The sequence below is a fragment of the Panthera tigris genome, chromosome A2 (genome assembly GCF_018350195.1).
Source record: "Panthera tigris isolate Pti1 chromosome A2, P.tigris_Pti1_mat1.1, whole genome shotgun sequence".
Lineage (NCBI taxonomy): Eukaryota > Metazoa > Chordata > Mammalia > Carnivora > Felidae > Panthera > Panthera tigris.
Window position 1 is genome coordinate 119,447,478 of NC_056661.1, and position 27,509 is coordinate 119,474,986.

At 46.2% G+C, this 27,509-nt stretch overlaps 1 protein-coding gene across 1 annotated transcript; it reads right to left on the bottom strand.

Moving 5' to 3' along the window:
• Nucleotides 1–4,634: 4,634 nt before the first annotated feature.
• On the bottom strand, nt 4,635–9,875 carry TRIL (TLR4 interactor with leucine rich repeats). Its single transcript, XM_042969011.1, has 2 exons — nt 6,951–9,875; nt 4,635–6,304 (listed from the first exon to the last, which is right to left on the bottom strand). The coding sequence occupies exon 1, from the start codon at nt 9,403–9,405 to the stop codon at nt 6,967–6,969; it is 2,439 nt and encodes an 812-aa protein (XP_042824945.1). The 5' UTR covers nt 9,406–9,875; the 3' UTR covers nt 4,635–6,304; nt 6,951–6,966.
• Nucleotides 9,876–27,509: the final 17,634 nt, after the last annotated feature.

Below are 27,509 nucleotides of genomic sequence, written 5' to 3' on the forward strand. Positions count from 1 at the left end.
TCATGACAAATGTACTCTTTAATCTCCATCCCCTATTTCAACCATCCCCCCTGCTCTCTTTCCTCCTTTTTCCCCCTTTGCTCATTGTTTCATTTCTTAAGTTCCACATGTGAATCAAATCATATGGTATTTGTCTTTCTCTGACTTACTTCACTTAGCATTATACCCTTTAGTTTCATCCATGTTGTTGCAAATGGCAAGATTTCATTCATCTTTATGGCTGAGGAACAGTCCGTTGAATGTATAAACCACAGCTTCTTTATCCATTCATCTGTGATGGACACTTGGGCTGCTTCCATGATTTAGCTTTTGTAGATAATGTTGCAATAAACATGGGTGTGCATGCCTCGCTTTGAATTAGTGTTTTCGTATTTTGGGGGTAAATACCCAGTAGTGTGATTACTGGATTGTAGGGGAGTTCTATTTTTAACTTTTTGAGGAAACTGCATACCGTTTTCCACACTGGCTGCACCACTTTGCATTTCTAAGAACAATGCAAGAGGGTTTCTTTTTCTCCACATCCTCACCAACACTAGCTTCTCGTGTTTTGAATTTTAACCATCTGACAGTTGTAAAGTGACATCTCATTGTAGTTTTGATTTGCGTATCACTCTGATGATGAATGATGTTGAGCATCTTTTCAAGTATCTGTTGGCCTTACATAAAATTCTAAGTTTTGTTTATAGAACCAAATAAGAGAGAAGGTAATAATGAGCGACACAACACGATACAAGGAGGAATACCTGAGTAGAATTGAGCATAAGGCAAAAACAAAAAAGCTATGTTTGTGTGTGTATTCAGCAGTCAAAATAAAAATAGGAAGATAATATGACTCAATGAGGCATGTGAAGGCAGTAAGAGTACATAAATAAGAACTTCCAAGAAGCAAACCATATTCTCAGAGCAAGCCATGTTTTTCTTTAGCACACGGAAGAATGCCGTAGAGTCTAAGAGTACCAGAGAGTCTTCACAGTAAAAGAAGGGAAGAGAAGCTGACGTCTCCTGAAGTGAGCCCAGAGCAGATGGGGGTCAGGGGTTATACTCAGCCCAGGGAGATAATGACTTAGCCATTTCTTCTTTGTGGAGCCCTTCCTGAGAAAGCAGGAGTAGTAAGTGGGCAGAGGTTGTTATGCCCAGAATTCGTGATCCCCAAAGACCACTAGGGAGCTGAGTCCGATGCAAAAGCAAAGAGCGTTTATTGGAGCTAGCTCGAGCTCAATCCCCTACCTGCACCGACGCAGCGGTGAGATACCAGGGAGAGAGAGCGAGTTTCAAAAGGACAAAGGTTTTATTGGGGCCTAGGGGCAGTTGGTGAGGTAATGGCTATGGCCTCAACTGATTGGCTGGGGAAGGGTCCGAGTCCTGTTAGGCAGGTGAGGGGGGGGGGTTACTCAAGGGGAGGAGGTGTGGTCAAGGTGAAGGACGTAGAACAAGATGGAGTCGGCCGACGTAGGTCCGCCCTTTCAAGGTAAGACACCTACATAGGTTTATTTTTAATATATGGTATGTTCTCCCAAAGAAGAAATAGAAACTGTACCTATGTAGCATGGGAGCGAAAACCACTCTGAGTAGCCAGAAAATCTCAAACTAAAATTGTTAAAAACAAAACAAAACAAACTTCAGCACACCTTCACCTTTAACCAGGCAAAGCTACCGTAGCCAACAATACAAATGGAATGTTAGGTGTGGTCACCAACTGAAAGGACCAAACATTGCCCCAGGGATAAAGTGGGTAATTTATGGCACTGAGAAAAGGGGTGGGGTCCCAGGAGGCGGATCTGGGCAGATAAAGAGCACGGTTCATCTCTATTATTTGCAGATTGTATATTTGTGAAAGCTCCTACTCGCCAACGTTAATTTGTGAGCCCAGGATCAATACTCTGCAGTATGTTCGTGGCCATTCGGGGACACAGGCAGCGCCATGGAAAATTTGAGTTACCCAGGCATTCCCCCTGCTGAGGCTGAATGAGGCAATGTTTCACCTGCTTGTTTCAGCTCTCCCACTGTAAACAAGTGTGCTTTTCACAGTCTGTTTAGTGCCACATTTCTCACACTTTCTTACTTTGTGTGTGTGTGTGTGATTTTGCTGTTTAAAAGGGCCCCCAAACATAGCGCTGAGATGCTGTCTAGAGTTCCTCAGTGAAGGACGGCAGTGATGTGTCTAAGAAAGCATGTGTGTTAGGTAAACTTCATTCAGGCATGAGTTACAGGGCTGTTGGCCGTGAATTCAATGTTCACGAATCAACCATATATATTAAATAAGGTGTCTTTATATGTTTAAAGTTTATTTATTTGAGTGAGAGAGCACCTGAGAGCAGGAGCAGGGTAGGGGCAGAGAAGACAGGGAGGTCGAATCCCAAGCAGGTTCCTCCGTGCTGTCAGCACAGAGCCTGATGCGGGGCTCGATCCCACAAATGGGGGGGATCATGATCTGAGCAAAAACCAAGAGTCGGACGCTTAACCGACAGAGCCACCCAGGCGTTTTTAAACTGAAATGAGCCTCAAATAAGGTTCTGTATTGGGAAGTTGAGGAAAACGTGACCGGATGCTTACAGGAACCCAAACGTGAATTTCCCCCAGAGCAAGGGTTCGATATTTGTTCCTTTCAGGTTTGTTGTGACCTTATACAACACAACTTGTGTGAGTAAGAATTGATTGTTAGAAGGAAACACATCCTACTCACAGTGGTAGTTGGTTTTGAGGACCGAGTAGGGGAAGGAGCTAGCACTATGAAGCTTTGGTCAATTTGAAAAAAAAGAATGTTACGGATTTAGAGTCACAAGACGCTGTTGTTGGAAATGCTGGCGCATGACAATTTATTTCCGTCTGGCACCTGATGCCATGTCACAGCCAGATTATAAAGCCACATTTCTGTGCCAGTAAGGAGTGACCACCTGTAGCTTAAAATCCTTCAAATGGATGTAATGAGATATTTAGCTATTCTGCCCCAAGACAAAGCAACCAGGTTAACAGGAAGCTGTATTTCCCCCCTAATGATTTCAACAATAATGTAAGTATAATCTCCAAATCCCTCAGTCTCCCATGTAAGATGAGTAGTATTTGCCACATGATAAGAATGAAGTGACCTGAAATCCCTAATGGGGGGGGGAGGGGGGAAAGCATTTGTTCATGCAAAGTATTCTTTTAAGTAAACTAAGTAAAAGGACACTGGGAGATGCTGTCATTCAGTTAATGAGAAGCAACGCCATTTACACATCCGTAGCTCCGGTCTAAAAGATGAATGAACTTATGCCAAGAGTTTAATAAATATACAAAAGTTTGCTCAAATACTAGTATATTCACCTTTTTTTTTTAATAATGAGAAAGAAAAAAACAATGAAATAACGAAAAGTATTTCAAGAGCTGTCCTTCCATATTAAATTACAGAAGAGCCTCGACGAACCAGGACAAAGGGAAGGGTCGCGGAATTTCATCATCTACAGTTTCTGATCCGTTGGGGCTTAAGCAGAAATGCCTTGTCCAGCAGTGACATTTCTACAACGTATCGTACAACACTTGGTTGCCCGGGCATAAAATGCTGCTACTAATAATCCATGTAATATTTTTGAACATCTGCCTTAGAACTGGTGCTGTCCAATGCTTTTTTACTCACTTATTCCTCAAAGTGGCAACGTGAAGTCAGGACTCTGGACTCAGGACCCATTTTCACTGACGCAGAAATGGAGGCACAAAGAGATGACGTTAATAGAACAAATGCAGTCCCAGGTGACTGAAATGCTTTCAACGCTTTCTAAAATCATACTGAACTTCAAGGATGCTATCATTCTCTGGGACAGTGAAGGTACAACAGTGAGTTGAAATCTGTTTCCATCCTGGGTCATGGTGTCGACTTTAGTAAATTTCTGGCATTAGAATGCTTCATCGTCATTTGTTTCCAAGTTTCAGAAGAAGATTGGGAAGTGGCTAAGTACCAATACCAAGTAATACCAGTTATCTCTTTTAATGGTTTCTTACTATAGGATCGCTGCCCACATTGCTGTACTTCTGGTAAAAACCAGGCCTTTGCAAATTAGGGGAGAGGGCTTTGATCTCGTGCCACTTATTACCGGGCAGTGCATGGCACAATGATCTGTCTTATGAAAGTAATAAGCTTACAGGTTGGGCTGAGGGTCCAACCACATTCCAGACGGCTTCAATGGCTCTTTAAATGAACACTCCTACCTCATGCGAAGTTTAGTCTTTTTTCTTTAGGAATCTTATCTTTTCATAAACTTTGTAATGAAAAAATGACCTCCAGTTCAAGATAGCTCCTTCTTATCATTGACCATGGGAGTCAAAGGGCTTGACTTTTAATTCCAATTCCTTTAAACAGCTGAGGCCTGCTGAGACCCAATCATCTTGCTGTCACTGGTATATTAACAGCGTTTTCATATCACAGCTCACCATCGCTTTTACAGTCATCTTATTGTTTCTCTGGGCACCAAGTCACCTATCTATTCCTGAAAAATAGAGTTTGTACGCTACCGTAGAAATGGCAATTAAAAACCACTGAACGAGGACAGATAGACTTCAAGCTCATGTTTCATTGTCATCGATCACAACTGCTGTAGAAAACCACAGCGGATCATTATGAAAGTGTATAAAATATTTGGAAACTCCGACCATAAAACATCTCCATTAGCAAGTGGGTTTATTGACATAACTGAACATAACAACATATAACATTTATTCATTTCCCACCGAAAGACTTTCCAGTCGAACTGTTTTCACATAGCTTTTACTGTTTTTCCGTGAAGTATTTTCAGTGATGTTCTGCTACGAAAGGGTGGGTGGTGGGAAGGTCCAGAGGTCTTTTCCAGACTTTCAGTGGGGCTCAATATTTCACTGCTGTGCAAAGGAACAGCTAAAAGATGCCATCACTGTACAAATGAACAAAAGTAGGGGCACCAGGGGTGCAAGATAGCCCGGAGGTTGCAAAACAGAGTGAACGACTCCTCTCCTGCATACTAATAGGCTCGGGATCGGTCACAAGCCTCGGCAGCAGAGTAAGAATGACAGCCTCTTTCCTGTGGTTGGTCAAGTTTGGGCCCCACAGATACGACTATCAGAGAAGCAGCTGTACTTTAAGTGGTCTGGACATTCACTCATCTGAACATGAACACAGATCAGTTCATTTAGATGCCTGGGTCCCTGCTCAGCTGCTGGGCCAAGGGCAGGTTTGGCTCAATGGACCAAACATAAAAGGAGAGGCCTGGGGAAGGACCCCCGGTCTAGGATAGATTCCCTGAGTCATCAGGACCATCAGGGGCGTAAGGCCCTAATTAGAAGATTCGCTGTTAGCCTTAGCACCATTGTAGTCGCCTCCACGGCACCCCACTGCCAATAAATCCATAACCATGGACAGTATAACCGTGCAGATCTTCTCTGGGACCGCTTTTTTAGACCACACACAAAACTGCTAATGTAAACCAAAGCACTACGGTTAGCGATAAACATGTACTTCATAAATATCAGGGGACCAAAGTGTCCCAAATAGTTGAAAACAATGAAGGAGCAAATAAAGGAGCCTAATCCTAAGTTTAAAGCAAAACAACATTTTAAAAGAAATACTGCAATTAGTAACTAAACGATAAGATTTAATAACGTGGTACAACACTGGGTAGTGGAGGGATTAACTTGCAAAATATATAATTATTTCACAGTGAGGTTTAAGTACTCCTAACAACCTTCTGGCTTTAGTAGAAACAGACAACCACTGATGTATACTTTTTCACATTTTTCCCGATAATTTCTTCCTCTCTATTTTATATAGAGTAAGACACTGCTGTGATTGAACGTCACGCTATCAATTGACCATCACCTTTTGCTTCCTTGCTATTAGGAAATTACCTTTATCACTTAACTGTGCAACCCCAGAGAAGCAGGGCACCCTCAACTGCGTGTCACTGAGAAAAACACGAGAAGTACCACATCGTATTCATTCCAGTCTGGACACATTGTCAGAGATGCGGTTAAGTGAACTAGAAGGCTGCCCTTCCCTGCGGGGTCATTGGTTACACACGCGTTAGTTAACATTCTTTTATCAAGTGCCGGCACTGAAATTTCCTTCTGCATATACAGGTTCAGAAAAACAAAATTAAAAAGCCACAGGAGCAACCCTGACAGAGAAGTCTTGCGCGCAGCCTTCTCCTGAGAAAGTAGGTCACCTTAGTTAACCCCAAGGTCAGCGAATGTTCTTGCGGTGTTAATGTTAAAAAGAAAATACTAGTTGAACCACTCAGCTCAACTAAAACAGTCCTTGAGTTTATTGTCAGTTTGTTACATGGCAGAGATCTTCACATTCCTGAAAGAAAAAAAAAAAAAATAGCGTCTCTGATTATTTAAACATTAAATTATCCTGAATGTTCTATTAACCTACATGAAAGAGTTCCTTGGTGAGTGTGTTAAACTTTACCACCTGTTTACAACATCACCTTCTTGGCCGAGACCGCCAGACCAGTGCAGTCAAGTTGCCAAGCCTCCTTTGTAATACTAAATAAGTTCCTTTTTTCCTTAAATAGAACAAAACTCTCGTTTCACATTGAACAAACAAAGAGCATGCACCCAAATCTCTTTCTGGCCACACTGGGGGCAAAAGCACCCTTTTCTACCCCAAAGGGGGACAGGCTCTTGTATCGCAGTGCTACAAAGGCCATTGCCACAGCTGTGCCAAGGTCTCCCTGTAGAAGAAGGCTTCCCCCGTCTGAGCTCCATCATCCATTTGTCCCCTACTCTTGGCCTTGACCAAGTACCACCCATTCACTTCATGAGTGGGTACTGGGAACTGGGGGTGGCGAGGGGTTGCCGAATCGGCTTTCCCTTTGACTCGTAGGGCAAATGCACAAAAGGGGGAAAGGAGAAACTCTGATAAAATGAGATCTCCCCTTGAGGCGGGTTGAGGGGTTCCATGGAAAGTGGCTCCTCAAGGCCAAAGAGAAGGTTTCCACAACCTCGGAGGCTCTGGATCTAATCAGCAAATCGCTGCAGAAGATGATCTTCCCGTCTCAAGCTGCCACCTGTGCCGCCGCCGCCGCTGTCCATGAAGCGGTCGCAGGGGAACTCGATGAGGTCCGCCTCGCTGAGAGCACACACGGTGGTGCGCGGACGGTGGGACTGGAATCCAGAGAAGTCGGCGGACACCCCGGTACCCATAGAGCGCAGGGGACGTCGGGTGGAATACATGTGTCTAACATGCACAGGGGCCCCACCCTTCCGCCTAGCCCGCAACTTCCTCCGCAGCCAGCGTGACGCCCAGGCCGCCAAGGCCAGGAGCACCAGCAGTGCGTTGACGGCCAGCAAGACCAAGGTCAGCAGCTGGTAATCTACGCTGCTCCGGCTCCCAGGCTCTGGCAGGGTGACCAGCCCAGCGCAATGGTCACGGGGGGCCACCGGGCAGACCCGACCCCCGAGGACTCCCTCGACGCACACCAGGTAGGGTGTGTCTCCGCGCAGCTCGCGCAATGTGGCCGAGTCGCTGCGCTCTGGCAGGTAGACAAAGCGGTGGAACTTAGGCTGCTGGCCAAAGCGGTCGAAGAGCAGACGAAAGCGCGCGCCGCCCAGCGGCGGGGGGCTGCGGTGCTGGCGCACGGCCCAGCGCACCGAGGCGCTGTCGGCGCCCACCGCCTCCACCGTCAGGTTGCACAGGATGAACTTGTTGAAGTCGCACGGGTCAGACACCAGCGGCGGCAGGCCGACCCCGCCGTCGGACTGGGCGGTGCTCTCCTGCTGCTGCGCTGCTAGACGCTGCTTTGCTGCGCGCTGCCAGGGGTCGCCAGCGGACGATGGCGCAGAGACGGGTGCGGCCGTCGGGGTGGGCTCCGCATGGGCAGCATCTGCAGAAGTCGGAGGTCCCCGTTCGGGCTTCTGAAGCAGGTCCAGAGGGTGTGGCGCCGGGTCCGCGGCAGCAGCGGCGGAGGGGCCCGGCTGCTGGAGGCCCGGGCCCCGTCGGCTCAGCCTCAGAGCGCTGCGGTTGCCCAAAAGCTCCCTGGCGGCCCCATCCCAGACCACCCCAGGCAGAAATCGCCCGCGCTGCTGCGGCTGCGGCTGCGGCGGCAGCTCCTCCGCGAGGCCACCTGCAGGGGGCGCCACCTCCTCCCCCGCGGCTGTGGGCAAGGGCCTCCGCAGCCCTTCCGCGGTCGGGGAAACGGAGGACGAGGGACTCGCACAAGACCCGTTCTGCAGCTGCTGGTCATCCAGGTAATCCAGGTACTTGCCCCGCAAGGCCGGGGGGTGGCGACACTGCACGAAGACCGTGAGAAGACGGCCTTGTGAGTGCCAGTCGCCCATCCAGCGCTTCAGGCCCCGCAGACGGCAGTCGCAGGTCCAGCCATTGCCGTCTAGATCCAGCCGGTAGAGGGCCGGGCTGGCAGCGAAGATGTCCCCGGAGAGAGCGCTGAGCGCGTTGTCGCGCAGGCTGAGCTCGCGCAGCCGGCCCAGGTGGCCAAAGATAGTGGGGTGCAGAGCTGACAGCGCGTTCCCGCTAAGGTCCAGCGCCTCCAGGCTGTGCAGAGGCTCCAGCAGCTCCACGGGCAGTTGGCTCAGCCGATTCCCCTCCAGGCGCAGCTCGCGTAGGGCCTCCAACCCCCAAAAGGCCTCCGGCGCGAGGTGCGAGAGCTGGTTGCCCCTGAGCGAGAGTAGGCCGAGACGAGGCAGGTGCTGGAAGACGCGCGGCCCGAGGTGCTGGAGGCTGTTGGCCGAGAGGATGAGGGTGGAGAGGGAGCGCAGCGGTGCGAAGGTGGCTGCATGGCGCAGGGAGGGCTGCAGCTCGTTGGCAGAGAGGTTGAGGAAGCGCAGTTTGCCCAACTGGGCAAAAGCGTTCTTGCCCAGAAAGCGGATCCGGTTGGACTCCAGATGTAGGTAAAGCAAGTTGCCCAAGGGGGCGAAGACCGCGTCCGGCAGCGCCCCCAGGGCGTTCCCATCCAGCCTCAGCTTGACCAGACTCTCCAGGCCCTCGAAGGAGCCGCGGCTTAGGCGGCCGATCTCGTTCCCGTTGGCGTAGAGGATGCGCAGCTTGCGCAGCGGGGCCAGAGTGCCCGGGACGAGCGCCTGCAGGAGGTTGTTCCCCAGGTAGAGCTCCTCCAGCCGCGAGAGCTTCTCGAAGGTCTTGGGGTGCAGAGCGCGGATCTGGTTGTACTGCAGGTCCAGCCGTCTGAGCTGCCCCAGGCGGTGGAAGTCGAAGGCCGTGATGTTGGTTATGAAGTTGCCGCCGAGGCTGTAGGTGAGCACGTCCTGGGGGCTCGGCAGCGAGCTGGTCTTGGGCACTGCGCGGAGCCCCCTATTGGTGCACAGGAGGTGCTGGGGGTGCTGGCAGTCGCACCGCTCTGGGCACACGGGCTGGGCCCGCGGCGGGAGCGCGAGGCAGCCGTACACCACGAGTAGGAAGCGCACGGCGCGGGCAGCCTCCATCGCCGCCCGTCCTGCGTGCTGCGGCCGGATCGTCCTCTTGGCCCGCCGGCTCGATGTCTCCTCTGCATTCCCCTTGGCCTGGCCAGAGTCGCTAAATGGCCTCTTTCGGACTCCGCAGCGCGGTCCAGCCCCTCCTCCGCCCTTTGTCCGGTGGCTGGCCCGGGTCTCTGCAGGCGGGTTCCCCCAGCCAAGTCAGGCGGCGCGGGGCGCTCCGGGAGCTCCGGGTGCTACTTGTTGCATTTCTGCACAAAACTGTTTCTCCGGGTGTGCGTCGGGGGGCGGAGGGAGGGAGTCAGACCTGAGCTTTTTGTTTGCAGCTGAGTCCGGAGAGCTGGATTCCCTGGCACGGATTCTCCCCGCCGAGCGGATTCCCCAGCTGCAGGCGGGAGCCCTTCCAAGAGCTCCTCGGGGCGCGGCTTGGCTGCTGTGCCCCGGCGGCTCGGCCCCCGCAGCTCGCGCCTCCTGGCTCTCGGTCCCGGACCAGGAGCGCGGCCTCGGTGGAACAGCCGGGGGAGGAGCCGGGGGTGCGCAGGCTGCGTCCGGAAGGGACCCAAGTCGGCGAGTGGCGGGCAAACCGGGCGGAAATTCGTTCTTCCCACACTCTGCCCCCCGGGGATGCAGGCGGAGAAAGAGGAGACGGCGGAGGGAGGACAGACCCCGACAGGGGGAGGAGGAAACGCTAAGTGGCTCCGCGTCTGGTCAGCCCAAGCCGGGGACGCCGAGTGAGAAAAGTAGGGATTAAAACCAGCTGTACGGGTCGGCCCTGGACGCAGGGCTGGGGGCGGGGGTGGATTACCGGGCCAACAAACGGAATTTGCAGACAGAGACCTTTTTATTTTAGATGAGTACACCAGGCATTTCGGAGCATTGGGAGCACGGATGCTCTTACTCGTTTTTAAGTCCCTTGCGCTTCCAGGTGCCACCCTGCGGGAAGTTCAGGCAGCACGGACTGCGCAAACATTCTGTAAGACGTTTAGGGCAGCACCCCGTTGGCTACAAAGAACTGTCGGTGGGCTAGAAGAGGCCGGGTCAGCCCCTTCTGAATGTTGGGTGTTTGGATTTTTGACGTGGCTGTCCAGGTAGCCCAGGAGAGGCACTGCCTCCTTTAGGGATCTGAACCGAGTATTCGCTTGGCCCTGCTGTAGGTAAGAGCCTGGAGAGTCTCAGAACTGGTTCTACCGCTGTGGAAGTGTTTCTGTCAGATTTTGGTGATTTAGTCCCATTAATCCTCCTCCAGTCGTACAGGCCTTGGGGTAGGCTCTGCACGTGTGCATATATATATGTATAAAACCTTCATTGACCCTCTGGTAACTGCTGCCTGCGGGGGTGGGGCCCAACCCCTTGATGCCTGGGACTTCTAGTGATCTTCAAAATCTTGAGACCCCAGAAGTTCTCAGGCCTGGCTTAGTGGCGGGATGGGGGTGGGGGGAGGGTGGGGAATCTTAGCACTTATCAATATAGAATGGAGCATTTGTCACTAGCTCCTTTGAGGGCAGCCCCTGCTGAGAATGAGGGTGGGCAAGGAATAGCTGTTTTAGTATTTGTTCATGCAAACTGCCTTGCTAAAAATAAAGGCCTCTTCTCTCCCCCTCCCTGCCCCAAATGTTCAGAAAATGTGATTTTAAGGACCTACTGCGTGAAAAATTAAAGGAGACATATCCTCACCTCAAGAGGCTGACTAGTAGGGAGGGCATAGAAAGGTTGAGTAATAATAGAAGGCAGTAGTAAGAGAAAGCCGTTGAGGTGCAAGGTGATTTCTAGTAATGCCGGTGTTTGGCAGTGACTGAGTGCCTCATTTAGCCTCGTGTAGGCAATTGATAGAGACAAGTTCTGAATTTAAGGGAAGAGATCACTGGCTGCATGGTCAGCGAAGACTTCTGGGGAAGCAGGGTCCCCGGGAGATGGGTGGAGGAGAGCTAGCGGGCGGTCAGTATGAAATGCCCCTTCGGGGCACAATGAACAGACCAAGTTTGTGCTGTGCTTTGAGTTTTCAAATAAAGGATGAATGTGGGAAACCAAGTTTCTGTCTTAACAAGATAAACCATAGATTGGTTTTTAGTTCTCGTTGTGAGAAGCTTCTGAAACATTTTTAGGTCTTGACTCTAGGCCTCTTTAGGAAGGTATGGCGGCCCTAGTGGGTGAAACCCAGGCTGGCACAGTGTAGCATATGCCTTCCTGTGTTGGGCCCCAGAAGCTGTTAGGAGGACTATCAGAAGTCCTTGCTGGCAACCGAGGTTATCCCGTTGTTTCAGAGGATAGCATGGTAAGAAGCTACTGGCTTTCAAAGGGAACCACTGGATCTAGCTGGGATGGAGCCATGACAGCATTTGCTTTGAGTCTATGGTGTGAGGACTGCACACACAGCCATCAGAGCAGAGAAGAGGTTGGAAGCTGACAGAGGTGTAACACAGAAGAGGGAGATGCAGAGATCAGACCCCATCCCTTTGCATAAGCTTCCTCTCCTCCTGCATCTGCAGAAAACTTGCAGAATGAGGGCAGGCAGCGTCCCATCAGAGGACCTCTATAGTTGGACTAATCAGTCACTCCACTTGAAGTGTCTTTCCTTTATAGGTGCCTCTAAGGAAGATTTACAAAGTCATCAGATCGCTGCAGATGTTCAGTATTTTTCAGTGTCTTTGGTGTTATTGCCCGGCGTTTAACACTCCTTCCGGTAGTGCTGGACTGCAGGTAGAAATAATATCGTACATGGTTTATGTCAAAAGACAATTGCTTTTCCATAACGTTCCATTTTCTTGAAGTAATCCATCTGCCACCTATAGTTAACCTTGCTTAAAATAGATATAGTGTGCCATACTTCAAATAAGTATACACAGCTTTTGATAGGTGTTGCTTGTGCCCTCAGTCAGTTTCAGTAAGACTTTGAAATCTACAGATGAAGTGGTAACACATATGGGGGCTCAGCCTTTCTGAAAAAGCGTGGTTACTGTCTTTTTAACAAATGTTTCCCTTTCTAGAGGCATGTAACTTGAGGTCAACTTTAAAAATGAATGACATTTAAATCCGTCAGAGTACATTTATGCCATGTTCCTATGCGCCCCCCCCTCCCCTTGGTCTCCATTTCTGTAATGCTACACGGTTCAGGTGTTTGATTTATTTTTAGACCATCTCTCTCTTCCAGGAGTTAAAACAGTGTTTTGCTTGAATTCGGCAGTACCTAGAGCCCCTGGTAGTGAAGAGCTATCATAGCAACTCCAAAACTGCATTTGCTTTGAATGCTGGTTGATCAGGCAGGAAGAATTTAGTGAGACTCTACCAAGTGCCAAATCCCAGGGTGCGACAGCTCAGTGGGGAGGCTGATGGGCAAGGAGTGGGTGTAGCACCGAGTGAGAAGCATTGTGGGAGTTGGGGGGGGGTAGCTGTAGGAGTCCTGAGAGGGCACCTGGCCTGGACTGAGAGCTTGAGGAAGGGTTCCAGAGGAGGAAAGTGCTGGGAGCCTGCAGATCCATGCGAGAGAGTCCCTTAGGAACCTGCGGATCTTCTGTCTTTGTTGATGAGATTTTTTTGACATCTGTTTTTTTTTTTTTAACAGTATCACACAACTTCACTCATACAAGGACTTCCAAATAAATATTCCCTTACTCCTTTTTAAGCACTTCTGCAGGTAAGGACTTCTAGGTAAGAAACTGACTTCATCGTATTTGTACTGCAACATCAAGAGGCATCTCTGCTAAATAAAGCAGGTGCTCTATAGAGAAAATGTTATCTGTCTGGTTCCTGCCTTCTAGAACCTTGAAATCTGACAGTGGGTTTGTGTGGAATGCCTGGTGTGCAGTTGATAGAACATCCAGACCAAGGTGTTCACTTACATGAAATATACATAGGTATAGATACAATGTATAGATACTCTTGGTAGTCCTGTAGGGTAGGGGCCCCCTGGGCCCCTTGCCCCCCCCACCCCCCCCACCCCCCCCACCCCCCCCACCCCCCCACCCCCCCTTGGATCCCGCACTTTAGAGGGCTTTGTTCCAGTCCCCCTCTGGTTGTGTCCCTCTCCAGAAGAGCAGGATTCCAGGCTTCCAAAGGTATGTGCCCACCCACAACCCATATCCCCACTCCTGCTCAGGGTTCCTGGGACCCTGGAATTTCCTACTCAACTGCCTAAGGCTGTGAAGATCTTTTATCCATCTGTCCTCTCGGGGGCTGATGATGCCACAAGTGGGTATATGCCTCGGGCCAAGTGAAGGCCAAAAGGCAGCTGTGCAAAAAGAATCTGGAGGTGTGAGCTGGGATTTCCCGTGGCATGCCTGGGAGGCCACTGAGACACTGGGTAACGCAGGAGCCAGAGCTGAGAGGAGGAGCCGGGGACCAGGGATCTCCTCTCACACTCTAACCCTGGGCTTCTCGAATATTAGAGACAGGCCCGTCCATATGTAGCTTTTGGGGAGGGAAAAAGTACATATACTTGGATTTACAAAGAAAACGGAGAAAAATAACAGGAGTTTGAAGGAAAGCGTTTTCTAAAATGTAAATTCTACTTTATTGCGACATAACCTATACCCAGTTTTCTATAGAAAGCAATACTTTTTAGCAAAAGCAAGGACATTGTTGTCTCCGTTGAAATGCCTATCTCTTAACTATGTAATGCCTTTGTTTATGGATGGATCCAGGCTTGATCATGTTCCGGGAGATTCAAGTATTGATTATGCTTAAATGTAGAATTTGTATAATCGCAGAAGGGATTGCTGTGGATAATCCACAGAAGGAACAGAAGGGAATGCTGTTCATGAGAGAAGCAAGAGCTTTGTCATTTCGCTTTTGGAGAGCTTGCCCTTTAAATCTCAAGCGCACCGCTGGGTGTTTGCAGGGGTCAGAAGCATAAGCAAGTCTGGGCTGGCTCCATGACATGTATGTATGGTGTAAGCGTTCTTGGGCGTTCTTGCCCAGGCCTGGGATCTTCTTGGGCTTGCCAGGGATGTGCAGTGCTTTCTTCCCAAGCAATCTGTGGTTCCCTTGACCTTCAGCTGTAGAGGCAAGAAGGATTCCAGGCCGTGTCTTCAGTAGCCCCTGGACCTGGTGCCAGTTGACCCAGGCTGTTCTGGGGTAGGAAGGGTTAGGGGGAGGAGAGCTGTGGCCGAGCTCCCTGCTGCGGGGAGAGATAGACCGGCCAAGTTCTGCTGGAGCAGTCTCCCAGAGCTTGCTCAAGGCAGCCTGCAGAGAAGACAGCTGTTGCCTCACCCCGGCTCAGCCAGCCCGAGACAGGCAGCAGGGCCCCTGACATGGATGAAGTAGGAAACCAAGAATCCCCAGTGATTCTTTTTTTTAAGTTTATTTATTTATTGAGAGAGAGAGAGAGAAAGTGAGCGTGCGCTCAGAGAAAGTGAGGGGCAGAGAGGGAGGGAGGAAGAGAGAGAATCCCAAGCTGACTCCGTGCTATCAGCACAGGGCCCTACTGAGGGCTCCATCCCATGAGAGATCATGTGAGATCAGGACCTGAGCCAAAACCAAGAGTCCCACACTTAACCTGCAGGGCCACCCAGGCACCCCTTGCAGTGGTTTTTTGCATTTTATCAAACAGCCCCCCAACTCTCTTTGTCTGAGTGAGCCTCATCTTAGCTCCAGTCTGAGAGGCAAGTTTCTTTGCCTTGGGGATTAGGAACGTGAAGAAGAGGACCAATGGGTTACAGTCTATCTGCTGGGTTCTCCACGGCCCCCAACCTTAAGCAAATAGGAAGGCAGATTCCTGACTAGGTATCGGCTTTACTAAATCAGCATCTCCGGGGGCAGAGCCCCCAGGTGATTTTTGTGCACACTTAAGTTTGAGAAAACCAATGGACGGTATTTCTAAGATACCTGCTTATGAATGGCTGGTTGTATTATAACAACATCAGTAACAATGACCGGCACTCATATAGTGCTGGCCGAGTGCCACGCGGTGGTGTAACGTAGCTTATTCACAGCTACCTTGCGAGGTAGGAACTATTGTTAACCCATTCTACAGAGGAGAAAACTGAGGGGCTTAGTAAAAATACAGGATCCTAGGCCCACCCGCAGAGGCTGATTCAGAACCTCCAGAATAGGGCCTAGGGATCTTTAGTTAGCACATTCCCACGTATTTTCTTAGGTATTGTCGCTGAAGGAGAATTCTTACGGGCTTTTTCAGACATTTCCGTGTCTCCTCTGCTAGGAACCCAGGGGTAGAAAGATGAAGGAGACCTCTTTCTCTCCCTTCTGAGAGCTCAGCACGGCTGGAGAGTTAAATTGTATATAGGTGATAATCCGGGAAGGTGGTGCCTTCATAGAAGAGTACGATGAGCACCGTTTGCTAGAATGGCAATTACCTTTTGCAAGGAAAATAATAAAGAACCGAAGCCTTTGTAGAAAATACCAGCCCACGTAAAACTGTATGTGTGTAAGGCCATTTGCAAGTGGCTGCTTCCAGCACACTAGATTTTATGTTCAAGGAAAATCCTTATCCATCAGTTCAAAGATGCCAGAGTGTTTGAAACTGACATGCATAAACAGATTGCTTTGCTACGAGAACTACAGTCAACTGTAGGCACTTCTGGCAAGTTAAGAAAGGAAAGGCGGTTGTTGGCTGAGTGTAATAACTTAAGAAATAAGGCAAATCCACATACCGTTTATGGCTGCAGGATAGAGTTTGTTTTTGTGTAACTGAAATTTTAGAGCGCTAATCCAATGATGTCCTCCCTTGGATAGAATGGAGTCAGTAGCCTAAGGAAATGCTTTAGGTATAAAAGTGTCTCTTAATTCCTAAATACCAAAATATTTGTCATCTCGAGGAACCAGACTTATAATTGTATTTTATGGTACAACTTTCCAATATTCTCTTATTTCGGTTTCTTCACACTACAGTAATAACATTTATTTAGCAATTTGTGTCCCCACCCAGCTGGGAAGACAGCAGTCTTATTTTGCTTCATTTTTGTGGTACTCAGCAGCTGTTGTTGACTTATCAGAGAGTTTTCACAAAAAATCTAGAAGAAAAAAAATTTTAGTATTAATAGCTGTTGTCTCTACGTGGTAAGAAAACGAATAATTGTTTACATTCTGGGTTTTTTTTTTTTTTTGGCATTTCCTGAATGATGTACAATCATCACGTGTTGGTTTGAAATTGGTTAAAAAATACTTTGAAAACAAAATTGTAAAAAACAAACCTAATATCTGGTTTTGACCTCAACGTAAGTATATCCCAGTTTGGAGGAGAGCATGCTAAGAACTAAAGAAGTTAGCTAACTTCTGGAATGATCTAGCACTACAATAATAGAGTGCAGACCACAGTCTAAGCCGTTGGCTTCTGACCTCAGGTTTTTATAGTTGGACCTTGCTAAGCTCCCTGTTGATACATGCCTGTAAGTACAACGAATGAAGCCAGTTCAGGGTGATATTCAAACACTTAGCAGCTGGTACAGTAAGAGCACCAGCCAGACAGGTTTGGCACAGCCCCAGTCAGGACAGAAGGATGCCATGAGCAACCAGCCCAGCATGCCAGTGCCCACCAGCTGAAAGGAGACTTGCCTGTACTTGATTAAAGTTTTTGAATGGTGCTTTAAACATCCATCCCTCTCTCTCTTTTTTTCCCTTAATAACTACATTATTAAAAACGATCTGCTTAAGGCTTAGGCACAATATAATCAGTAACCATGAGAAACAACACACAAAGCCTTCCTGGGTCCAAGTTCTTCCAAATTGCAAACTTGCCTGGAGCCCGTTTCTTTGGGCTCCAGTCTTCACAGAACATTGGCGAGAGGGTGAAGTCATCGATTTTCACAAAACCTGAGTTTTGTTTTCAACGTATAATTCAGAAATTCTCTCCCCTTCTCTTCAGTAAGTTGATGGACGCATTTGAAGGGAATTCAGTTCAGAAAAAAAGTACTATTTTTCTCACAACTTGATCTGAATTGTTATAAATAACGGCTTACAAATATTTGTGGGGGGGGCACTTCTTTTGAAGAGTATCAACTTCAAGGATTAGTAACCCATCCTGTCAGTTATCAGTGATTTCTTTTCAAAGCCTGGATGCACACATGTCCAGCCCCCGCCCCCCATCTGTCCCTGAGCTGCAGGTGTCTCCTTATTCTAGTGTCACGTATTGGGTCAAAATAAGGGAGGCAACTTCATAGCCATGCCGCTGAAAACTGTGGCTCTCTCCTGGCAAGAAACAGTCTGTCAATCTCAGCAATGGAAATAATCTTGGACAGTCAAATAATTGACTATATACAGTGTAAATACCCTCAAAGTGTTTGCAGATTTCATCAAAAGACCAGATGTTTTTTACTCAAGACCCGGAACATGGCAGTAAAGGAAATTAGAGGAAGGGAGTACCCATCCCCTTTTTGGAGTCTCTGTAATTTTCTATAAAGATTTGCACTTTGATTATGCTTAGTAGCACCATATGCTGGAGGGAGATGCAAGAACAAAGGTTCCAGCCACAGTACTGGAGCCTTGCTGTAGGCAGGATCACATATTTCTGTTGATAGAAAGCTAATGGATACATAGGACACTCCTCCAACTCCCGTGCCTCCCTATTTGATTTCTGAAATTATAATTGATACACTGCTAATGTGAACGTTCTGAGCATCCTTTTCATTGTCTGCTATAATACATTGTGGGTTGAAAAAGTGGTGGTTACCACTGAAAGATACGTAGAACTACAGAATTTTCAAAAGCTTACTGTACATTGTCAAGTTTTATAGTGTGTACGTATGACCTTAAAATTTTGGGGAGTGAGGGGTTGCTGAATGCCGCTTTTCTTTGGCTGGTAAGAGGACAGATTTTTTTTCGCACTCTACTTTATGATCACAGTGTTCTACAATGAGCCTTTGTTTTTGCGGTTAAAAATCTTCCTAAAAATGCACATGATACCATATTCAGTCTTGCTTTTCCCATTGTCTTGACCTGTCCTTCCTCCTTCCTTGTGACAAACGTTTTTGCTTCTAAACCTCTTTAAAAAAATCAATCTTGGTAATGGAAATAATCTTGGATAGTCAAATAATTTACTGTATACAGTGTAAAAACCCCTAAAGCGTTTGCAGATGTCATAAAAAAGCCAAGCATTTGTCATAAACTACCCATGTGATGTGTGCGGGGTGAGCAGAAGACGGAGTCCACTGGCTGGGTCTCTGACCTTGAGCCACGTCAGTCTTTCTGATCAGTGGTTCATTTTCTCATCTATATGAAGGGACAGATCATACTTGGCAATGTACGCGTTTGGGGAAATGTATGGGAAAGTGCTTAGTAACTACCAGAGTTAGGAAAACAAGATTCTTGCTAACATTTCAACCTCATGCAAGTCTTCTCTGTGAGAATCTGTGGCCCTCCAGGGCAGGACCATGTCTTTTGCATGGCTTTTCGGTGTTGCAACGCTCAATGGGGCCTTTTCTGAAATGTTTTTTTTTTTAATGTTTATTTATTTTTGAGAGAGAGAGCATGAGTAGGGGAGGAACAGAGACAGAGGGAGACACAGAATCTGAAGCAGGCTCCAGGCTTTGACCCATCAGTACAGAGCCCGACGCAGGGCTTGAACTCACCAACCGTGAGATCATGACCTGAGCAGAAGTCAGACACTTCACTGACTGAGCCACCCAGGTGCCCCAAATGGGGCCTTTTCTTAAGTTGCGAGTCTCTAATAAATGTTCAGTTGAGCCAAAAAGTAAAGAGGAGGAGGGCACATTCCAGGTAACCGTTCTGTCTTTCCTGGTAAGTTCTGTTTCTGTCTTCTCATTGTTTCCTTGCTCTACCCCGGGCTGCCTGGGCTCAGAGCACTCCGTCTTCAGCCTCAGGTTCTTCCCGAATAGCTGTATGGACAGGCCTAGATTCCGGGCCATCAGTTAGCTCACACGGTGAATCACTTGACCACTGTGGGTGTCATGCTTTATGAAGTGTGGTTATAACACATCAGCGTTTGCCCGGAAGGTTGTATCATCAGTAGTAGCCTTTGTGAAGTTAAAGGATTATGAGGGGGGAAAAAAAAGGAGTTCTGCGGTCAGCATGGACCATAAACCACGTCTCCGTCTTGGAGAGTCACGGTGCAAGATAGCATGTTCAAGACTTTGGGAAATCCTAGAGAAAACAAGGAAATGGGGGTTGGCAGGTAGGACTATTAACCTACAGTGAAGCACACTGGATTAAAATGATCACTAAAATCTCCTCCAGCTTGAAACATTAAGGAACCCATGGACCATTATTCAATATTACTAGAATGTGTTAAAGGTAAAGTTCTTTCAATGTGATGTTCTATGTTGAGCTTGACTGATCTCGACAACTCATAGTATCCGATAGGTTTAATATGACTCCACGGTAGGCAGGATAACATATACCGAAGGTGTCTGCCGTCTCTCACAGTCCTGGAAAACTTGTTTGCTTTGCCCCCATGTTGTCGAACTAGGAAATTATTAGACATTTGTTTCCATCAAGATACGAGTGGTAGAAACCCATATTTGTAAGTACCATTTGGCGTATTGACAGTTCTGGGCTTAAAAAGCTGTTGATGCTTCAAAAATATTGGTTAGCCACTGTGCTAACGCTGATGGGATGTTTCCTGGAAACCTAGCCGTTTGGTGAGAATTCCAATAGTGAAATCCTCAGGCTAATTCCTCTAGTATCCTTGGGCGTCAGAAACTCATTGGTGATCAGTACATGACTCTTGTGATTCCCCTAAGTAATGGGATATAAGTACCAGCTTAACTAAAATTCCAGAATGGTTTTCCATCTGAAACAGGTGGCTACAAACACCTGCCAGAATCATAACCATTACCGACTGGCATTTACAGAGTGTTTATTGTGTGCCAGGCACAGTTCTAAGCCCTGCACAAGTTCAATAATGTAATCCTGCAACAACCCCAGGAGGAAAGTGGAAGCAGAGAGAGTTTAAACAACTGGCACAGGTCACACAGCTAGTTAGTGACAGAGCTAGGACTTGAACTCATGTTTTATGGAAATTGTTGTTCGTACTTTACACATGTATCTTTGACCGTGGTGTCCTCATCATCCCTAGAGTCATTTTTTGGATACGTAACATTTTCCAGAATATAGCTAATGGTGTCATTTCTCCTACATTTATTAGCCACTACTCCTTAGTGAAGAAGAGCTCTCTCTAATTACATTAGATCTATTTGGTTGCCCTGAAAAACATTTCAAACCGGGGAAGCAGGAGAAGTGCTTCTTCCTTGGCCAATTCTCAAAGGGAAAAATTGGTTAATAACAGCCTCAGTGATGACCACTGATTTCTGCTTGTCTCTTTTCGAGTAGAATTATGAACTCCTAGATTTTCATGAGATCAGTGTGTTTCCACAGTTTTTCTGTATGATTATGGTACTAATTTGATACATGTTCAGGTTTGCTTTTTAGTTCTAGGATTTTTTTGGTTGTGAATTTTTTTAGAGTTTAATAAAATACAGCAAACTTATTTCAGTTGAATACCTTAGTTGTAATTTTTTAATGGTAATGCATTTATATAATTCAAAATCAAAACTCTATGGAAAAATATTCACAATGAAGTCCTATTTCGGGGCGCCTGGGTGGCTTAGTCAGTTAAGGGTTCAACTTCGGCTCAGGTCATGACCTCAAGGTTCATAGGTTTGAGTCCCATGTTGGGCTCTGTGCTGAGCGCGCAGAGCCTGGAGCCTGTTTTGGATTCTGTATCTCCCTCTGTCTCTCTACCCCTCCCCTGCTTGTGCTCTGTCTCTCAAAGATAAATAAATAAACATTTTTAAAAAGTCTATTTCTACCCCTGCTCCCTCTACTTTGTTTTTCTGTCCTTCTACACATGACCATATTTTATTAGTTCCTTATTTATATGTCCATTCTACTACAGTTTTTTTTTGCATATATGTGTGTGTGTGTGTGTGTGTGTGTGTGTGTGTGTGTGTTGATATATAGCTTTAGTTTAATCCTTCCCTTCTTTGTACACATACCCTTGCTTTTTAAAAGTATTTTCCACTTAATGATATATATTCCGGAGATCTCTTTATATCAGTACATACAATCCTTCCTCATTCTTTCTTTACAACTTCTTAGAACTCCATTGTGTTGGTATACTGTGGTTTATTTCAACTAGTTCCCTGTTACTGGATATTTGCATTCTTTCTAACCTTTTATTATTGCAAACAGTGCTGCAGGGAATAAACTTGTGCCTTTATCTCTTACAGTTGAGCAGATAAAAATGTTGGCAGATTCCTAGAAGTGGGATTGCTTGTTCAAAGGGTTATTACATCTCTTTCTTCGTATTTCTAGATTATCCTCCAAGTACTCAATGCTTTTTTTTTTAATCTTTTTTCTTTTTTAAAAAAAAATTTACTTATTTATTTTTGAGAGAGAGAGAAAGAGAGTGCATGCACGCAGGGGAAGGGTGGGGCGTGGGGGGGTGGGTAATCCCAAGCAGGCTCCACACTGTCAGCAGAGCTGGACATGGGGCTCAAACTCATGAACCAAGAGATCATTACCTGAACCCCAATCAGGAGTAGGACGCTTAAAGGACTGAGCCACCCGGGCGCCCCAAGGGCTCCATTCTCTTAACTACTTTGCTAAATTGCTTCTGAAAAGTCTTGGTCTTGTCACACAGGTGAGCAGATTTTAGAGAATGCTGACAACACTAAGGTGAGTAAATGGACCAACCAGAACTCATGCACGTTGCTGGTGGGCGCATAAAATTATACATTCGTTTTTGGGAACCGTTTGGCAATTCATTTATAAAGTGAAATGTACATTTATCCCATAGCCTGGAAAGATCACCTCTAGGTATTTACCCTAGAGAAATGGAAATATGTTTTTTAAAAAAAAAACGTTAGGAAGAACATTCACAGTAGCTTGATTTCTAATAGCCCTACACTGGAAACAACTGAAAGGTCCAGCAACAGTTAGGAAGATGGGCACATTGTTATGTATCTATGCCATGGAATATCATTCAGCCATAAAAGGAGATTACACATATGGACGCATGTAATAATGTGGATAAGTCTCAAAATGATTGAGTAAAGGAAGCCAGACACAAAAATGTATATACCGTGGGTTCCATTTATATGAAATTATAAACCAGACCATGCTAATTTACGGTGATGGAAATCGGAATGGTGTTTGCCTCTGTGAATGGTGGGAATTGACTGGACAGGATTCCAATGAACTTTCTAGGTTTATGGCAGTGTTCTATATTTTGATTGAGGTAGTGAATACACCCAGTGTATACAATGATCAAAGTCCTAACAATGCTTAATGTCTGTGCAGCCCTTTTATTGTATAACGTAAATTATACCTTCAGTCTTAAAAATTTTTTCCTCAGCAGGACTCTTGAAGAAGTGACGGCCTTCTTCCCTCATCATCTCCACCCTGGGTACCCTCTTGTTCTGCATTTCTTAATACTCTACCTCTCTGGCCCACACTTACACTTGAGTACCAATGACTTTTATAGGCTCATGTCTTAGCTCCCCAGTAGGTGAAAGCATCCTACAGCAAAGTTATGATCGTGTTACTTCACTATTCTTTACAACAAGGGTTGTCAACCTAGGCTGCATAATGTTGGACTCTCCCTGTGCCTTGGCTTGGGCCGCCATAACAAAATGCCATAGACGAGGTGGCTGAAACAACAGAGATTTATTTTCTTACAGTTCTAGGAGCTGGAAGTCTGGGATCAGGGTGCCAGCCTATCTGGGTTCCTCTTGTTGGCTTGCAAATGGCCATCTTCTCACTGTGTCTCACAGCTCTCTGGTATCTGTTCTTACAAGGATACTAGTCCCATCATGAGGGCTCTGCCCTCATGACATCATTTAAATCTAATTACCTCCCAAAAGCCTTGTCTCCAGATACCATCACATAAGGGATGAGGGTTTTAACATATGAATTTGGGGGAACACATTCAGTCCTTACCACTTGGGAAACGTTAAAAAATCATCTCCAGAAGTTCTCATACAGTTGATGTGAATTGGAACCTGGACATGTATATTTCTCTAAGATTCCTCTATAATGTGCACCCAGGATTGGTGACCGTTGCTTTGTACCTTCCTGTTCAAGGTGAGGTCTAGGAAATAGCAGCGTCAGCATCACCTGGGACCTTCTTAAAAATGCAAGATCTCTGGTCCCATCCCAGGCCTGTGAATCCGACTCTGCATGGTAACAGTATCCCCTGCTGATTCGTATGCACTGTAAAGTCTGAAAAACACTAGTCTGCAGCCCCTTGCATCGACTTGCATACAGGTATGAGAATGGTCCATCAATCATTTCCTGTTTGAATTCAAGATGAACATTTTGTCAGCGAACCGAGTTTCACCTTTTTTCATCTCGGAAGCCTGTCAAGTTGTGGATCTTGCCTACAAATAATTGCACCGCAGTGTAAAGATTTCGTATATAGCCTATATATCATTGTCTATTAGCAAACAAAAAAGCAGCAAATAGACCCAACATTAAAAACAAAATCTTAATGTTTTTGAAAATATACGACCATCCCAGCGATTCCATCACAATGAATGATGACCTCCTTAGCTTCAGGTGAGCTTTAAACTGATAATGAAATTGAATATGTACTTGTGTTCCAGCCGCAGAAGAGAAGTGGCACTTAACACAGAGCATGAATCCTGTGTAACTAATAAATAATTCAGTAAACCAGGGAAAGAAAAAACACACAAGCTTAAATAAATAGCAGAGAATCCCTGATGCTTAAGGTTGAGAAACAAGAGGATTATTATATATGATGCTATTAGGTAGCACAGAGTGCTAGTTTTCAAAAGAGTTGATTACGATAAGTATGCTTACTACTAAAAACATAGGAAGGAATGTAGTCTTACTCGATATTTCAGAAGGCAGTTCAAGGTCTTGTCATCCATCAAAAGCTTCGATGTGGTCTTCAATATGAATGTGGCTCATGAAAGTACTAAACAAGAGATTCCATGCTGACAGACACTAAAAATGATGAATTTCTACTTTCCCTGTTCAGAAGTACCTAATGGGCACAGTTCTTTATTTTTAAGGACTTTTCATTTGAGTACCTTTATGTTTAAAATACCCTCTTAATTCAGTATGGGTGCGTTCTCAGACTCCAGTCTCAGGAATGATTTCTGCTTCTGGAAATTGGTCCTCTCCTCATTTTATTTTCCATCCCTACTTGGTAACTTCTTCTCTTTAAAAAATTTGTTTTTTTAGTATTTATTTTTGAGAGAGAGAGAGAGCTCGAGTAGGGGAGGGGCAGAGAGAGAGGGAGACACAGAATCCGAAGCAGGCTCCAGGCTTCGAGCTGTCAGCACAGAGCCCGCGGCGGGGCTGACTGAGCCACCCAGGTGTCCCGCTACTTCATAACTTTTTAATTGTTAATGATATGATGAAATAGTTTGCTAAATTATATCAAGATGGCCATTTGGTTTAGTTCATAGCCCCCTTATGTTCTGCGCAGTAAACTGAGAATAAAAAGAACAGATGCTAATCTGTAGTAAGCACACATACAGACATACATACCTACGAACTTACAAAGAAGGGAACTTCAATGATGTTTTGTATTTCAATTCCATTTCCCACATGCTTAGGGCTGCCATTCATCTAATTACCAACCTGATTCAACCCAACATGTTTTTATTGGATGCCTATTGTATGTCCCACAGAAATACACTCTGAAACTAAAAATCTTTTAAGTTGCACGTACATAATGAAAGTTTATGTTCCAGTGTTGCAAATTATTGAATAAAGACCTTGCTGGTTCAGTAAAAATCAGTTTAGAAGAGGTTTTCCCCCCCTCTACTTTCTAGAACAGTCTAGAAGAGAATGGCATTTCTCCCTTAAATGTTTTAGAAGAAAGGTCCTTTATGTTCATAAAATAATGCACAGCCAGAATTGTTAAATTTGCTTTTTTTCTTTCTAGCAAAAGATATTTTTCTCTTTGTAGTAATCTTGTTAAAATTAAAAAAAAATTTTTTTAGCATTTATTCATTTTTGAGAGTCAGAGAGAGACAGAACATGAGCTGGGGAGGGGAGAGAGAGGGGGAGACACAGAATCCGAAGCAGGCTCCAGGCTCTGAGCTGTCAGCATGGAGCCCGAGGCGGGGCTCAGACTCACAGACTGCGAGATCATGACCTGAGCCGAAGTGGACGCTTAACCGACTGAGCCACCCAGGTGCCCCTTTCTTTGTAGTAATCTTTAGTGAAAAATAATAAATACACTTCTTAAAAATAATTGAAACCTTAGAGAAGGATATCCAATGGAAAGGAAATCCTCATCTCTCAGAAATGTTCTATGTACATACACATATGTTTTATGTATAACTCTTATCTTTCTGTTAATAATCACCTTATTCCCTGCTTTTTTTCACAGAAGCGAATCAAGTACTTTCTTGTACCTTGATATTTCTCACTTCGGTAACTCCAGGACGGAACATAGAGGTCTGCTTTAGTTTTAATGCTGCATAGTATTTCAGGTATGGATTTACCATGTGCTATCAATATAAATGTAAGGTTTTCCAGGCTTTGGTATTATATACAGTGTTCTAATAAATAAGGTTGATCCGTCTTTGCACCCAGATGCTAGCTTATCTGCAGAATCGAATCTTGGAAATAAAGTTGTTGGGTCCAAGGATACCTGCATCCATAATTTTGATATATAATGCCAAGTTTCCCTTTGAAAGCCTTGAACCAGTATACAGCTTCCCTGCAGTGTTTGAGAGTGCCCGTTTGCCTGCCCATACATTATTTTGACACTTCTTCCTTTCCCTATTACATCGCCAGTGTCTCCTCTCTACCGGACCGCTCCAGCCTGAATCTGACGTACTGTCGTTTCTTGCATCTTAAAAGAAAGAAAAAAAAAGCTACTCATTGATTCCGCTGGTCCTCTCCCTCACTACCCCATTTGTCTGTTCCCTTTTGTAGACAAACTCCCAGAAAAATGATGTCTACGGTCTCTAACACTTCTGCTCATCTTCTAGAAAGTTCTCCAGTGAGGACTTTCGGCCCCGCCGCTCTGCCAAAACTGCTCTTGGCAAGTCACCAGGTATCCAGTGGTGAGTTCTTGGTCATCTTCTTGCTTTGCAGCCGCTCTTGTCAGCAGCTGAGCTGATCAATCCGTTCTTCTTGGACCACTGTCTTCTCTTGGCTTCGGTGATCCCATACTCTCTCTTCCGACCATATACGCTGTTCCTTCATGCTCTCTTTTGCTGGTTTCTTTCCATCTCCATGATGCCTTGATGTTAGGATGCCCCAGGTCCCAGTCTTTAGATGTCACCACTGTCTCTGCCCCCTCCTTTGGTGATCTAATCGAATCGTAAGATATTAGATACTGTGTCTGTCTTAAAGGCCCCAAGTTGTCCCTGGCCTGGATCTCTCTGGAAAACATAAGACTCATGTATCAGACATCTCTCCTTAAATATCAGAGATCTTTCACGTTAAACATGTCTAGAATTTGGTCTTTTCCTAAAACCTGTACCCCCCACACTCTATCTCACTTTAGGCCATAGTCATTCCATCCTTCCCATTACTCAGACAAGAACCTTGACCTCACCCTTGTTCACACTTCACATCCAATCCATTAGGGAACTTGCTGGCCCGACCCTCAGAATATACCCAGATTCTCACCGTCTCATCACTTCCACCACCAGTACCCTGGTCCAGGAAGCTGTCATCTCTCACCTGGATTATTTCAATAACTTCCTGCTTCCACTCATGCGCCCCACAGCCTGTTCTCCACAGAACACAGCAGCCAGATTCATCCTGTTAACACCTACCCGATCACTTCACCCTCTGCTCACAAGCCTGCAGTGGCTCACTCAGAGTTTAAAGGCCAAACGGGAATCTCCTCCCACCCGAGAATATTCCTCTCTGACCTGTCCTATTTTTCTTCTCCCCTCTGATAGTTCACTCCAGCCCCACCGGCCTTTTTGCTCTTCTGGTGCCAGTGCGAGCCTAGGCTAATGCGTCTAAGGAAGAGAACAGAATACAGAAACAGACTTCTCCATATATGTGAATGCCTTACTTAAAACGCTCATTTTATCATCTGCCAAAATGAGAGGAAATGATATACTTTCCAAAGAATGGTTTGGGGACATTCAGGAATGAAACTCAGGCGTACCTAAAGTCTGAGCCTCCTGCAGGATACTCCTGTGAGATTGTCTTTCATTTCACTCAGTCTCCTGTGTGGGCACGAGTGTGTGGGCACATTA

Bases quoted from the DNA above. Each gene is read 5' to 3' on its own strand.
- TRIL (XM_042969011.1), bottom strand. From the start codon at position 9,405: ATGGAGGCTGCCCGCGCCGTGCGCTTCCTACTCGTGGTGTACGGCTGC.